This window comes from Cynocephalus volans, chromosome 5, assembly GCF_027409185.1.
Source record: "Cynocephalus volans isolate mCynVol1 chromosome 5, mCynVol1.pri, whole genome shotgun sequence".
Taxonomy (NCBI): domain Eukaryota; kingdom Metazoa; phylum Chordata; class Mammalia; order Dermoptera; family Cynocephalidae; genus Cynocephalus; species Cynocephalus volans.
In genome coordinates, this window is record NC_084464.1 from 41,440,935 (window position 1) to 41,456,399 (window position 15,465).

The 15,465-nt window shown below is 36.0% G+C and overlaps 1 protein-coding gene across 1 annotated transcript; it reads left to right on the top strand.

Moving 5' to 3' along the window:
- The first annotated feature begins 505 nt into the window (after positions 1–505).
- On the top strand, positions 506–1,450 carry LOC134378442 (putative olfactory receptor 2B8). The gene has a single exon (XM_063097548.1). The coding sequence runs from the start codon at positions 506–508 to the stop codon at positions 1,448–1,450; it is 945 nt and encodes a 314-aa protein (XP_062953618.1).
- Positions 1,451–15,465: the final 14,015 nt, after the last annotated feature.

The following is a 15,465-nucleotide window of genomic DNA, read 5'->3' on the forward strand; positions in this document are numbered from 1 at the left end:
ATTAACTTAATTACAAAAAGCAGAAAGGAGAATCTGTCTTTACTAACTGATAGTGCCTTTCATTGAGGGTACTTTCCATCTTCTATAACAGAAATGCATTAAAAAGCAGCAAGAACGCAAATGGAACTGAAAGGAGTGAAGTTAGAAAACATACTGAATAAATTATAGACTTAATGAAGGTCTAATGAAGTCTCCATTTCTCTCAGTCTCAACAGATTCAACACCTTTTTACAACAAATACTTTGTAATACATCTTTTCTGTCTTTGCTTTTGTAAAACCTCATGATTTTGAAAAAATCATGGATTAAAATATTATTGCTAAAATACAGATGCAGTATTGTTTATGGGTACTTTTCTGAGGCCATAAAAGGCAATATTTTAATGATTTTATTTGTTTCATCATCCCCTATTGCATGCAGGTTCATGAGCCAACCTGAAGTTCTAAGCACAGGATAACCAGGCTCCCCAAATTCTGGCCTTGGTGTTTCCAGCAAGTAGTACAACAATGATAAGATTCAATAACACCTTCCATCGCCCCAGTGGCTTTGTTCTGGTAGGTTTCTCTGAATGGCCCAGACTAGAAATGGTTCTTTTGGGGGCCATCTTCATCTTCTACATACTGACACTCCTTGGGAATTCAACCATCATTATCTTGTCCCGCCTTGATCCCAGACTCCACACACCCATGTATTTCTTTCTGGCTAATCTCTCCTTTTTGGATCTCTGCTATACAACTTCTACTGTCCCCCAGATGCTGATAAATATACAGAGCCATCAGAGAAAGATTAGCTATGAGGGATGCATAGCTCAACTTTTCATCTTCCTTGGTCTAGGATCCACTGAATGTGTGCTTCTCTCAGTAATGGCCTTTGATCGTTATGTAGCTATCTGCCACCCTCTCCATTACATGGTCATCATGCATTCTCGGCTGTGCCGACAACTGGCAGCTGTGGCTTGGGTAACAGGTTTCAGCAACTCCTTGGTACAGACAGTGTTGACTTTCTTGTTACCTCTCTGTGGTCAATACCAGGTGGAGAATTTCTTCTGTGAGGTAAGTGCCATTCTTCAGTTGTCATGCATTGACACATGGATCAATGAAGTGGAGATGTATGCAGCTGTGGTGGTCATAAAGGTTATCCCCATTGGATTAATTCTATTCTCTTACATCAACATTGTCAGAGCAGTAGTAAGGATCCAATCCTCTGAAGGTCGCAAGAAGGCCTTCAACACATGTGGGTCTCATCTGCTGGTGGTCCTTATGTTCTATGGCTCTGCCATTAGTGGCTATGCACATATGGCACCCAAAAGCAATGCAGCCAAATTGAAGGGCAAGCTTCTTGCTCTCTTCTATGGACTCATAACTCCAATGCTCAACCCACTCATCTACACCTTGAGAAATAAAGATGTTAAGGGAGCAGTAAAGAAGTTACTAGGAAGAGAACAAGAGTAAGGGTGGAACATGGCTTAGGAGAATGCAGTCCTCACACAATTCACATTCCACACTCCTTCATGCCTAATCAGGGAAGTGCAAATTAAAACCACAATGAGGTATCATCTCACCCAGTGAGAATGGCTGCTATCAACAAGACAGAGAATACCAAATGCTGGCAAGGATGCAGAGTAAAAAGGGAACTCTCCTACATGTAAATTGGCAAAGCTATTATGGAAAATGGTATGGAGGCCCCTCAGAGAACTAAAAATAGATCTACCTTATGACCCAGCTATTCCACTACTGGGTATATATCCAAAGGAAATGAAATCAATATATCAAAAAGACATCGGCACTCCCATGTTCATTGCAATGGAGGGGAGATGAAGTGGTGGACTAACAGGTACAAAATTATGCTATCTACCCTAAGTGAATCATAGTGCAGTATATGCATGTATTGAAACAACACACTGTGTCCCACAAAAATATACAAGTAAATATTTTTTTAAATTCAAGAAAAGATTCATATTATCTTTTAATTTCATTTTTCCACAAACTTTTTAAAGTATCCTCCTATATTTAAGCCAATGCTTAAAAGACATATGACTATTTAAAGCAAAAATTATTACACTGTATTGTGAAGTTTATAGTGTATATTGATATAATTACATGACAGCACTAGTATAAAGGTGAGTTAATAAAACTATACTATTACAAGTGTCGTGTATTTTACTGGTTGTAGTTTGATGTTACCTTAAGTAGATTGTGAAAAGTTAAAGATGCATGTTCCAGCTCTTACATCAACAATAAAAATTAATGCAAAGAAATATAGCTAAAAAGCCACTAGAAGAATTAAAGCCATAAACTAAAAATTATTAACTTGACATGAAGATAGGAAAGGAGAAAAATAAACAAGAAAGCTATGGCGCAAATTGAAATCAAATAGCAAAATGTCAAACAAAAATCCAGTCATATAAATAATCACATTCAATGTAAACAGACTAAAATTACAAAAAAAGGAAAACTGTCAGACTAGATAAAAAAACAAGACCAACTATACGTTACCTATAAGAAACACATTTTAAATACAAATGCAAAAATAGACTGATAGTTAGAGTGGAAAAAGATATGCCGTGTAAATACTACTAATAAGAAAACTGACATGGTTATATTAACACAAGAAAGAAATAGACTTTAAGATAAGGAGTGTTGATAGAGGCAAAAATAGACTGATAGTTAGAGTGGAAAAAGATATGCCATGTAAATACTACTAATAAGAAAACTGACATGGTTATATTAACACAAGAAAGAAATAGACTTTAAGATAAGGAGTGTTGATAGAGACAAAAAAGGATTTTTTTTTTAAATGATAAAAGTCAGTATCACAAGAAGACGCAGGTATAAATGTATAAGTGCCTAACATCAGAACTGCAAAATAGACGAAGTATAAACTGGAAGAACTAAGAAATAAATAGACAAATTAACAATTATATTTGGGTATCAATACTCCTCTCTCATTAACTGATAAACAAGCAAAAATTATATTTAAAAAAGTCAAAAATTATATAGGACACCTAAACCTCAATGTGAACCAACTTGACCTAACTGACATTTATAAATAGAACATCCACCAAGAGTAAAATAGATATTTTTTGTTAAAAAAAAAAAAAAAAACACATTCTGGGCCCTAAAACAAGTCTCACTAAATTTAAAGGGATTGAAATCATAGAGAACCTTTTTCTTTGCACATGACTTGATTTCATGACTTACTATAAAGCTCAAGTAATCAAAACTGTGGTATTGACATAAGGCTAGTCAGAGATCAGTGGAATAGAATACAGAGTACAAAAATTGACCCATACCTATATGCTCCTAAAAAAAGCTTCAAGGTAATTCTGTGGGGGTAAAGATGTCCTGTCAACAAGCAATTTTGTAACAAACTGATAAGGAAAAGAATGAACACCATATATGAAAACTAACTTGAAATGAATCATAGACTTAAACATCAGAACAGTGCTTTACAATAGAAATATAATCTGGATCACAAATGTGAACAACATAGGTAATTTAAAATTTTCTAGAACCCATACTAAAAAAGTAACTGGTAGAAATAACTTTAATATATTTTAATTAACCTAATATATCCCAAATATTATAATTTCAGCACATAATCAATATAAAACATTATTGAGATATTTACATTCTGTTTTCCATACTCATCGTTTCTTAAAATCAGTTTTTTTGAGCTTCCAGCGATTACATTTATGCCATGCCATATGGAGACAGTTTCCTCTAGATCCAGGAGGATTTGCTGAACGTATCAGTATCACATCTCAAACCCTGGAAGCAGAAGAGAAAGAGCACAGGGAAGAGACAGAGTTGGGAGTAGGACCCCACCCCAGCTTGCTCCCTCGTCTCCCAACCTTGTTCAAACACCAGGCCCTTCACCCTCCCCCAATCTCCAGGACTTAAGGAAGCCCAAGGCACAAACAGGAAGTGGAATAAGTGACACAAACCCAGATCCCTACAATTTCCCTACAGGCAGTCCTTCCTGAAGTCTGCCCACCTCCATTCCTGCTGCAGCCTCAGTGCTTTCCCCAGTAGAGCCCTAGGTACTGCAGAGGGTCGTCCTAGAACATTCTTCTCAGCAGTAACCACAGGGCTCGCTTCTTCACCTGTTTCTGGACTTAGCTCAAATGTCACCCCTCAGTAAAGCCTTCCTTGATGATAACACTTAAACTTATGATTGGCTCCCTCATCTTCTCTACCTTGTTCTTTTTCTGTACATCATTCTTTACTTTATGACACTTTTACAGTGTACTTGTTGTTTTACTTATTGTTCTTGTCCGCCATTTGAATATAAGCTCCACGAGGGCGGGGATTTTTTTCCTGGTTTAGTTTGATGTACAGGATTTCAGACGCCAAGGACAGTGCCTGACACAAAGCAGACACTCAAACATTGGATAATGACTGAATAAATGGGGCCAGACCTCCTTAAAGCTGAGTTGGGGGCAGAAAATGTAGGTAGTTTCTTGGCATATGGTTTGGGGAGTCTGTGTTTCTGTGAGGTGGGGGTGGAAGGAGGGGGACGGGGACGGGGACCGCTCACTAGCTTACTCCTGGCCGCGAACCTCCGCAGCACCCGTCTGCCGTCTGGATGAGGCCCGAGCTCGGGGCCAACAGGTCCTAGGGCTGGAGAATCACGGGGTCGATTAGTGGGACGAGGCGCCTCCATTCCTGGAGGCAGTGGCTGAACAAGTGACAGGGGCTCGAGATTCCAAGGTCCTATCCCAGGAGGCTGAGGGACTGGGTATTGAGGGACCCATTTGGTTTGTAGGGTCCACCCAGTATCTACAAAATAATTTTATATCCTGGAGACCGCGCTCTTCCCTGAAGCCAAAGTCTACTGTCAATCAATGGGGAGGAAACGTCTATGTCAGTGTGGATTTGGGGAAAACCTTTGGACCCGGAACCTGGTTCCAGTCGGAGGCGACCTCTTGTCTGGGAAAGCCCTGGGGACATCCTGGCCGAGGAGGCGAAAGGCTCGAGCGTCATCTGTCCTTAGCCCTGTGGCCACACGGGTTGCTGCTGCGCTGCTCTCCGATTCTGATTAGCCTGTCCTGGAGGGCTCTGGGCAGCGATGGCCGACCTGGGGTCAGGGCGTCAATGATGCATGAAGATTCCTTCTGAGCAGCCCTGGAATCCACAGGGATCAGGCCTGGGGGTGGAGCAGAAGAGAGCTTAGGAGCCCTAGTACCATCTTCTGCGGTTTCTGTGACTTCCCTCCGCCCCTTAATGACAATACCCCGGAAAACTGAATGGTAGATCATTTTTTTCATCTACTTCCTATTCCTTTTCTGAGAACTTTTTCTTAAAAGCGAACTTCACACCCAGTTTCTCTATTGTTAACATACGTGATTATGATACACTTGTCACCGCTAATGATTAATATTGGAACATTACATATTATTAATTAATATCCTTATGTTATTTGGATTTAATTTTCCCCTTATGTCCTTTTTCTGTTCCAGGATCCCATTCAGGGTATTAAATCACATTTACTTCCTATCATGTCTCTTTAGGCTCCTCTTGGCTGTAACAGTTTCTCAGACTTTCCTTGTGTTGATGACTGATAATTTTGAGGAGTCCTGCTCAGGGGTATTGTAGGAGGTGCTTCAACTTGAGTTTGCGTGATGCTTTTTTCATGGTTAGACTGCAACTACGGGTTTTTGGGAAGAAGAGCACAGAGATATGAACTCTCAACAACATAACAAGGATATATGATTCCAAATTTGCTTATCATTGTTGATGTTAACACTCATCATCTGGCTAACATAGATTTCCCTGGCTAAAATAGTGCTTCCCACGTTTCTTCACTGTGAAGCTACTTTCTTTACTCCCCACCTTTAATACAGTACCTTTTAGAAGGAATGAGTCTCACTATGTGTAGCCAGTACTTAAGGGGTGAGGAGTTATGCTCTACCTCGTTGAGAGTGGAGTATGTACATAAATTATCAGGAAATCTTCTGTATGAGAGATTTTCCTATTCTTTCCCATTTATTTATTCAATCATTGATGTACATCAATATGGATTCATGGATGCTTATTTTATACTTTGAGCTATAATGTAACTTTACAGTATTTATTTTGTTTCTCAAAATGCTCCAGCTTTGGCTAGTGGGAGCCCTTTCAGTTGGTTCCTGAGACCTTTGGCACATTCCCATGGTTTTGTCTTTTGAGCACTTTCTTACTTCCTAGCACTTCAAGATGATCCAGACTCTTGTATATTTCTTGCCAGAACCCTAGAAGCATCCATTTCTTCAAGGATCCTTCGTTCCTTTTATTAGATAAAGTATTAAAAACTAGGTTCTGGGCACTGGGTTTGCTCATTGCTGTTGAAATGACATTGCTTCTAGACAACTCAGCAGAGAGAACAAGGAAATAAATACATGTATATATCCTCATCCATGTATGCACACATACCTATAATTACACACACACTTACTAGAGTCTATATTAAGCTACTATTCATACTGTGAATACATACTGCTGTTTCCAACTCTAAAGTGGTACTACCTGGTACATTCTAGCTTACTTGCTTTGCTTTTCTGTAACTTTCCACTCCAGTGGAGTGGAGTGAGAAACCTGGCTTTCACCATGTGTCATGATTTTACTTATTGATCAATAGCAGTATATGTGTACATAAATTTCAAAATTGTCAACCTGTACCACTGAGAGAAACAAATTAATCAACTAGAGTATGGTCCTTATGCACAGTTCCTTTTGTCTTTTGTCTTACAGTCACAATCATTTCCAAAGTTATTTAGGTCAGCATCTCTTTCTTCCCATCCCTTTGGTGAGGTTATGTCATTTGTCCGTAATACAGTTAGATCTTTGTGTCACAGTCTGAATTCCATCCTGGTATCTTTGACCCTCATGGCTGGTTTCTTAAAATTTGCATACATTAAGGTTCATTCTTTGTACCATAAAGTCCTATGGATCTTGACACATGGTTAATAATATATATCCACCCCTACAATACCATACAGAATAGTTTTGTGACCCTAAAAATCCCTTGTTTTTCACCTAGTCAACCTCCTCCCTTCTCAAACACCTAGAAACCACTGATCTGTATTCAGTCTCTATATCTTGCCTTTTCCAGAAATTCATATAAATGGAATCATACAATATATAGTCTTTGCAGTCTGTCTTCTTTTACTTAGCAATATGAATTTAATATTAATCTATATTGTGTAGATTAATAGCTTGTATCTTTTGATCACTGAGTAGTATTCCACTGCATGAATTACCACAGTTTATTTTATCTGTTCACCTATTGAAGAACAATTAGATTGCTTCAAGTTTTTGGTGATTATAAATAAAGTTGCCATTATCTTTTGTGTATAGATTTTTGTATGAACATACTATTCAAATTAGTTGGGTAACTAGTAGCATGATTGCTAGGTCATATGGAAAGTCTATGGTTAGTTTTATGACAAATGTCTTCTGTAGTGGCTATACCATTTTACATTCCTGACAATGAATGAGGGTTCATGGTATTCCATATCTTTTTCAGCACTTAGTATTACCAATTTTTTTATTTTAGCCTTTTAGTACATATGTAGTACTATCTCAATGTTGTTTTTTTATTTTTATTTCCTTAATGACAAGTAACGTTGAACATCATATTTGTTTGCAATCTGTATATGTTCTTTGATGTAGTATTCATCCAGATCATTTTCCATTTTTAAATTGGGTTTTCTTATTGTTGACTTTTTTATTGAAAATAATTGATTATATATATTTGTGGGGTATAGAATTGAATATCAATACATGGGTACAATATGTGGTGATCAAATCAGGATAATTAGTATAATCACATTTATCAAACATAATCAGTTTTTGTGAGCTTCAACTAATTTCTCTCTAACCCCCTCTCTTCTCCCTTTCCCACCTCTAATAACCACAGTTTTGTTCTTTATTTTTTGAAAGTTCAATGTATTATTGTAATTCTTTCTTTTCTTTTTTCTTTTCTCCTTCTCTCTCTCTCTTTCTTTCTCTCTCTCTCTCTTTCTCTCTCTCTCTCTCTCTCTCTCTTTCTTTCTTTCATTCCCTTTTCTTTCTTTTTTTTTTTTTTAGCTCCCACTGATGAGTGAGGACATGCAGTATTTCTGCCTGGCTTATTTCACTTAATTTTCTCTCAGTTCATCTATGTTGCTGCAAATGGCAGTATTCCATTCTTTTTTATGAAAGAGTAGAATCCACTTTGTAAATATACCACATTTTCCTTATCCAATCATCCATCCATGGACATTTAGGTTTGTTCCAACTCTTGGCTATTGTAAATAGAGCTGTGATAATCTTGGGGTGCAGGTATCCCTTCAGCATGATTATTGGGAGTACATCCAGCAATGGGATTGCTGGATTGTATGGCAGTTCTGTCTGTAGTCGTTTGAGGAATCTCCATACCATTTTCCATAATGGCCACCAATTTATAGTCCCACCAACAGTGTAGGAGAGTTCCCTTTCCTCTGCATCCTCACCAACATTTGTTATTCTCTGTCTTTGTGATAGTAGCCAGTCTACCTAGGTGAGATGATACCTCAATGTGGTTTTGATTTTCATTTCCCTGATGCTTAGTGATATGCTCAATATCAGTTAGTGATATCCTCAATATCACTTAGTGATATGCTCAATATGGTCGATTTGTGTATGGCCATTTGTGTATCTCACTTTGAGAAATGTCTATTAAGCTTCTTTGCCCAATTTTTAACGGGGTTATTTCTTTGTTTTAACTGTTAAGTTGTTTGAGTTCCTTCCATATGCTGGATATTAATCGTTTGTTGAATGCATACCTTCCTAATATTTTCTTCCACTGTGTAGGTTGTCTTTTTGCCCTGTAGTTTCTTTTGCTGTGTAGAAGCTATTTAGTTTGATATAATCCCATTCATTTATTTTTCTTTTTGTTGCCTGTGCTTCTGGGGTCATATTCATAAAGAAATTTTGCCCATTCCTACTTCCTGCAGTGTTTGCCTCATGTTTTCTTTTAGGAGTTTTATTGTTTTTAAGTCTTTAATCCATTTTGAGTTGATTTTGGAATATGTCAAGAGGTACAGGTCTAGTTTCATTCTTCTACACATGGATGTCCAGTTTTCCCAGCCCCATTTACAGAAGAGGCAGTCTTTCCCCTGATGTATGTTCTTGGTGCCTTTGTCAAAGATCAGTTGGCCGAAAGTTTGTGGGTTGATTTCTGGGTTCTCTATTCTATTCCATTGGTCCAAGTGTCTATTTTTATGTCAGTACCATCCTGTATTAGTTACTATTGCTTTGTAGTGTAATTTGAAGTCATGTAGTTTAATGCCTCTGGATCTATTATTTTTTTCCTCAGGATTGCATTGGCTATTTGGGGTTTTTTGTTGTTCCATATAAATGTTCCATATAAATTAGGATTGTTTTTGCTATTTCTGTGAAGAATGCCATTGGTATTTTGATGGGGATTGCATTGAATCAGTAGATCCCTTTGGGTAGTATGGACATTTTCACAATGTTAGTTCTTCCAATCCAAGAGAATAGAATGTCTTTCCATCTTTTGGGGTGCTCTTTAATTTCTTATTAATTTCATTTATTATCTATTTAATTTCTCTTTAACTTCTTCCTCTTTCAACAGTGATTTGTAGTTCTTGTAGAGATCTTTCACCTCCATGGCTAAACTTATTTTAACTTAGGTATTTTATTTTGTTTGACTATTGTAAATAGGCTAGCTTTCTTGATTTCTTTTTCTGCTAGTTTGTTGTTGGTGTATCAAAATGCTACTGATTTTTGCATGCTGCAACATTGCTGAAATCATTTATCAACTGTAAGAGTTTTTTTGTAGTCTTTAGGCTTTTCTATATATAGGATCATGTCATCTGCAAACAGGGATAATTTGACTTCATATTTTCCAATCTGGATGACCTTTATTTCTTTCTATTACCTGATTTCTCTAGTTAGTACTTTCAATACTATGTTAAATTGGAGTGGTGAAAGTGAGCATCCTTGTCTTTTTCCATTCTTAAGCTGAAAGATTTTCCCCATTCAGTATAATATTGGTGGTGGGTTTCTCACATATTGCTTTTACTGTGTTGAGATACTTTCCTACTATACCTAATTCGTTGAGAGTCTTTATCATGAAGGGATGTTGAATTTTGTCAAATGCTTTTTCTGCATCTATTGTAATAATCATATGGTTTCTGTCCTTAATTTTGTCATGTGGTGTATCACATTTATTGACTTGCATATATTGAACTATCCTTGCATCTCTGACATGAATCCCACTTGAACATGGCGTGTATATATATATAGATATATATATATTTTATGTGTTTCTGTATTCTATTTGCTGATATTTTATGGAGGGTTTTTGTGTCTATGTTCATCAGATGTATTGGCCTATAGTTTTCTTTTTTTGTTGTATCTTTGTCTAGTTTTGGTATAAGGGTGATGCCATCCTCATAGAATGAGTTTGGGAGAATGGCCTCTGTGTCAATTTTTAAATTGATTTGTCTTCTTATCAGTTAGTTGTAATAATTTAAAAATATATATATATTCTTGATACAAATTTGTCAGAGATGTGACTCAAAATATTTCTTCCTGTCTGTGGCTTATTTTTTCATTTTTTTAATGGTCTCTTTTGAATGGCTAAAGTTTTAATATTGATGAAATCTAATTCATAAATATTTTCTTTTATGCATCATGCTTTTGTATATAAAAGCATTGTATATAAAAAATCTTTGTCTACCCCAAGTTCTTGTTTTCTACCAATATTTTATAGTTTCAGCTATTAATTTAAGTGGTTAAGCCATTTTGAGTTAATTTTTGTGTATGGTATGAGGTAAGGGCCTAAGATAAGGGCCTTATCTTTTTACTTGGGAAAATCCACATGTTGAAAAGACTATTCCTTCTCTATTGAATTGTTTTGACATTTTTGTAAAATAATCAATTTGTCAGAAATATAAGTGTTTATTGCTAGACTCTCAATTCTGTTCCCTCAATTTATATGTGTATTTTAAATATTGGACCACACTACCTTGATTACAGTAGTTTTGTAATAAGTTTTGAAATCAGGAAGAGCAAGTCCTTTAACTTTGTTTTCAGAGATTTTTGGCTGTTAAGAGTTTATGTAGTTTTTCAATATAGTATCATCAGTAAGATTTCAGTTAATGATAATAGTTGTGTAACAACATTTGAGCACCTTGGTATCAGACAGAAGCAGAGGGCAAACACAATAATATATGAGTATCTCAAATATATATTTATATATTTTTAAATGTTGATATCTTAAACCTAGTAGATGTAAATATAATTAAAAGGATATTTCTCAAGAATTATTTTGGCCACTTTAGTTAACCAAGTGGACTTTTAATAGGAGTGTTAATAGATTATTTTCCTCGTAATTTGAGTAATAGTAAACTATAAATTAAAGACCAAACATTTTGTCTTAGTCAAAGTAGTTATATTTATAAAGATCAATGATGTTCAGTGTGTTGGACCCTCTTAATCTGTTACTATGTGGGTTTTTAATAAGGTCTGAGTAACAAAGAGTTTTGTTTTGAATACTCGGAAAGGCTGGATAACAAATTTAACGGTTGGAAGAATGGTCTGTGAAGAAAAAAAAATCACAAAAATGTTTAGTATGAGAGGAAAGAAGTTAGACAAAGAAAAATAGAAAAAAATACAAATTCAAATGGAAATTCATTGTCATTATCAAGAATCTTGAACGAATGCTCCGAGAGAATGCTGTAGATCCTTATGTCAAATGTCACTTTCTTAATCCATGAAAGGAGCTGTGTTCTCCTAGAATGCACTGGTTTGGAAGGCCTTTTAGTGAGTGTCAGTGTCAAGCTAAGGCTGGGTCTGGAGCTCACAGACCCCTCAAGCCCATTGTCCAGACTCAGTCACAAACCCTTCACACACATGTCTCTGACCTAGGTAACCAGCAAAAAGTTCCTTTTAGCTGTAGGTTTGAGAGCATGGCTACATGGGGCAGATGCCAGAGGCAGTAAATGCCAGCCAAGTGGTGGTGCCGTGCATGTGTACTAACTCCACCCACACACAACTTGTTTACAAAGAATGCACTGCACCACCCCCAACTGGACCTAGGGTGAGAGGGTCTGATTAAATTATTCTATTTTCCCAACAATACACCCCATTCAGGGTCCCTCACCATACAATCAATGCATTCAGAATCGTCTGCGATATTCCCCTAGCAAGGATAAATGACCCTTACATTTACATAACCTATTATCTATTCAATATGCCTTAAAGGCTTGTCCTTAAGGCTTGTAGTTCTGTCCTTTTAACTATTAGCTGCATATGTCCGATTGGTAGTCGACACTGGTGTGATTTTCCATGGGAATCCTGCAGTCATACTGATGGGAAGTTCAATGCACATTCATTAGAACAACAGTCAGGGTCAGGTGTCCATTGGTATTAGAAGGCCGGGTTGTAAGACTCTAAATGTGTTTATAATGGGGATCATGGGTCCATTTGTCTTGGCACTTAAAAATCATATTTGTGATTAATAGAATCTGAAATGATCCTTTCCAGTGTATTTTCAAGGCTGACATTTGTTGTTAAATATTTTAGTATATTTAGTCTTTCGGTTCTATATCAGGTACAGATATATTGGGTGATGTCCTTTTTGTAACTGTCACTTGCATCTAATATGTATATTACTTTGTACATAGTATTGTAACAACCTGAACAGAAGTGACTCCCTTTTGTTAAACTTTTGAATTTGAAAACTTGTTCTCTCCTGTAACCCAAACCACATAGCCTGTGGCTAATTGCCAGAACATAATGACTCTTGCTCTCACATTGTACACAAATAATTAGAGAAAAAATTATTAACCCAGATGGCCATTCTTTAGTAGCTTGCTAACATGATCTTATTTGAGAATAACAGGAACTGAACCCAAGGAGGATGAAGTATGATGCTGGTCAACTCCCACCGGGAAAGTTCCCTGAAGATTATCTGAAACATTCAAGCATGTCCGCACATCCCCACTTGGGCACCATGGATCAACTTTCCACCACAGACCCCTATAAAACCCTTTGGCAAACCTGGGAGAGGTGGAGACAATCTTTGAGACATAAGTCTGCCATTTCCCTAGGCTGTGACTTCCTGATTAAAAGCTACCTTTCCTTACAATAACAATTGTCTCTCAATTATTGGCTATTGAGCCCTGAGCAAACAGAACTTTGGGGTCTCAGTAACAGTACTAGTTATCTGATACTATCTAGCAAGATCAGAATGTGCTGAGACAGAATTTTTCAGAAGAAAAGTCAGGGCAAATTCATATGGTGAGAGTTTATGAGGATTTATAGGTACATATCATAGCATCATAATCATTTGGTTTGGGGTAAAACTGCCGGCCAGAGAATGTTAAAATCTCTTAAAACCTTAGACAATTTTGATTTTAAATTACCATTAGCTCATTTCATCTTCTTAGGGCTTTGGGAAAATGTTTCCCTTTAATGAAAGCATTTTTCTTTTAGTGTATTTAAAGTATTTTACTTAGAAACTGTTTTTATTTCGAGAGATCATTGAAATTTTTCTTAAGAAAAATTTCACAGCTTTAAAAAAAGTAAAATTTATTTGTAAATGTGTAAATGGCCTTTCAGGTGGGGATTTGAGCTCTAACATAGCTTGACCATTTTTCAGTTTATGATAATTGCAGATAAAATAAGATTTGGTAACTCATTGATTCAAGTAGGTAAAAGAAAATCTCATCAACGTTTCCGTAAAATTTAAACAAATCTGACCTGACCTAGTCATTGGGACTATTTGCTGTTCTTGTTGTTTCATAAATAAAAAATCTGGAAGTGGTTTTGAGTGGCTCCAAACTGTATGTGACGGTTTTGAGATGGCATTAACTTTTTCTTTTGAGGAAGTTTCTTGTATTTGAATACTTTTTTCCTATGTTGAGATCAGATTAAACTATCAATACCACTTGTTTATATAACAGGGTTTTTAATTTAATATAGGCTTTAATTTTAATAAGTGACTATTTTCTTTGGGAGTTATCATGTTGCCCATAAGCAATCCTGCTTTGTATTTTAAATTTTAATCAAGACCTCTCATTCATAGTTGATTATTCATAACATGTAGGAATTATGAACAAATCCTAAAGCATATGTGCTATCAGCATTAGTGTTAGCTCTTAAACCTCTAGCAAAGTAGTATACAACTATCAGAACTATTTTCATAGAATGAACTATTAGTCACAGAAAATATTTAGAAGTTGCCGTGTAGTTGTAAAGTACATGCTATAACTATTAGGACTGTCATAAGTTTTGAACATCACTCAAGCTAGAATATGGCATGTTTAGAGATGGAATAATTTTAGAAAGTCATGGCACTTTAGCATGTTTGAAGCAGTACATAAAATATGTGGGTACTAACATAGAGAATATCAAGTATATATGATTAAAGTATCATTCTTTATTTTATAACATGAGGGACTAAACCTTTGTGGTTACTTGGTGGCCATCCAAGAAACCAAAATAATTGTTTAGATTTAGAAGATATCTTACCATTTTTTACATAGAAAAGAAACTTGGTATTACATTAAGATGTGAGATAAAGTGTCTAAGAAAAGAAAATGTTTACAGTCTTAGTTTGGCATGAAAATATTTAACATAAATACAGTAGCAGATAAAAGTGACAAACTAGGTAAAAAGATATTAAATGAACACAATAGCAAATCATTTTGTTACAATAATTTGTCATTTTGTTCAAATGATTTAAATCATTATTGAACCCACTACAGTGTCAATAATTTATGTTAATTTAAACCTTTAATCAAAGCAACTCACTTTTCTTTCCATCACAGGCATAAAGAAAACCAAAAGCAGGTAACAGAGGAACAAACAATCTGACTAAACAAAAATTATATATCCCTTTCAAAGTGGCAAAAAAGTTATACATTAATGTTACCCCAAAACAACTCTGTTTGTTTATTCTGTTAATTAATGGACATTCTAACATGTAGGCTAGTAAGTGTAGAAACTTAGTTCTTAGAGAAATGCCTACTTAGCTCTTTTGCCCATTTTTTGATTGGGTTGCTTGTTTTCTTCTTGTAAAGTTGTTTGAGTTCCTTATATATTCTGGATATTAATCCTTTGTCAGATGTATATTTTGCAAATATTTTCTCCCACTCTGTTGGTTGTCTTTTAACTCTTTTAATTGTTTCTTTTGCTGTGCAGAGGCTTTTTAGTTTGATATAATCCCATTTGTTTATTTTTCCTTTGGTTGCCCGTGCTTTTGGGGTCGTATTCATGAAGTCTGTGCCCAGTCCTATTTCCTGAAGTGTTTCTCCTATGTTTTCTTTAAGAAGTTTTATTGTCTCAGGGTGTATATTTAAATCCTTAATCCATTTTGAGTTGATTTTAGTATACGGTGAGAGGTATGGATCTAGTTTCATTCTCCTGCATATCGATATCCAGTTATCCCAGCACCACTTGCTGAAGAGGCAGTCCCTTCCCCAGTGAATAGG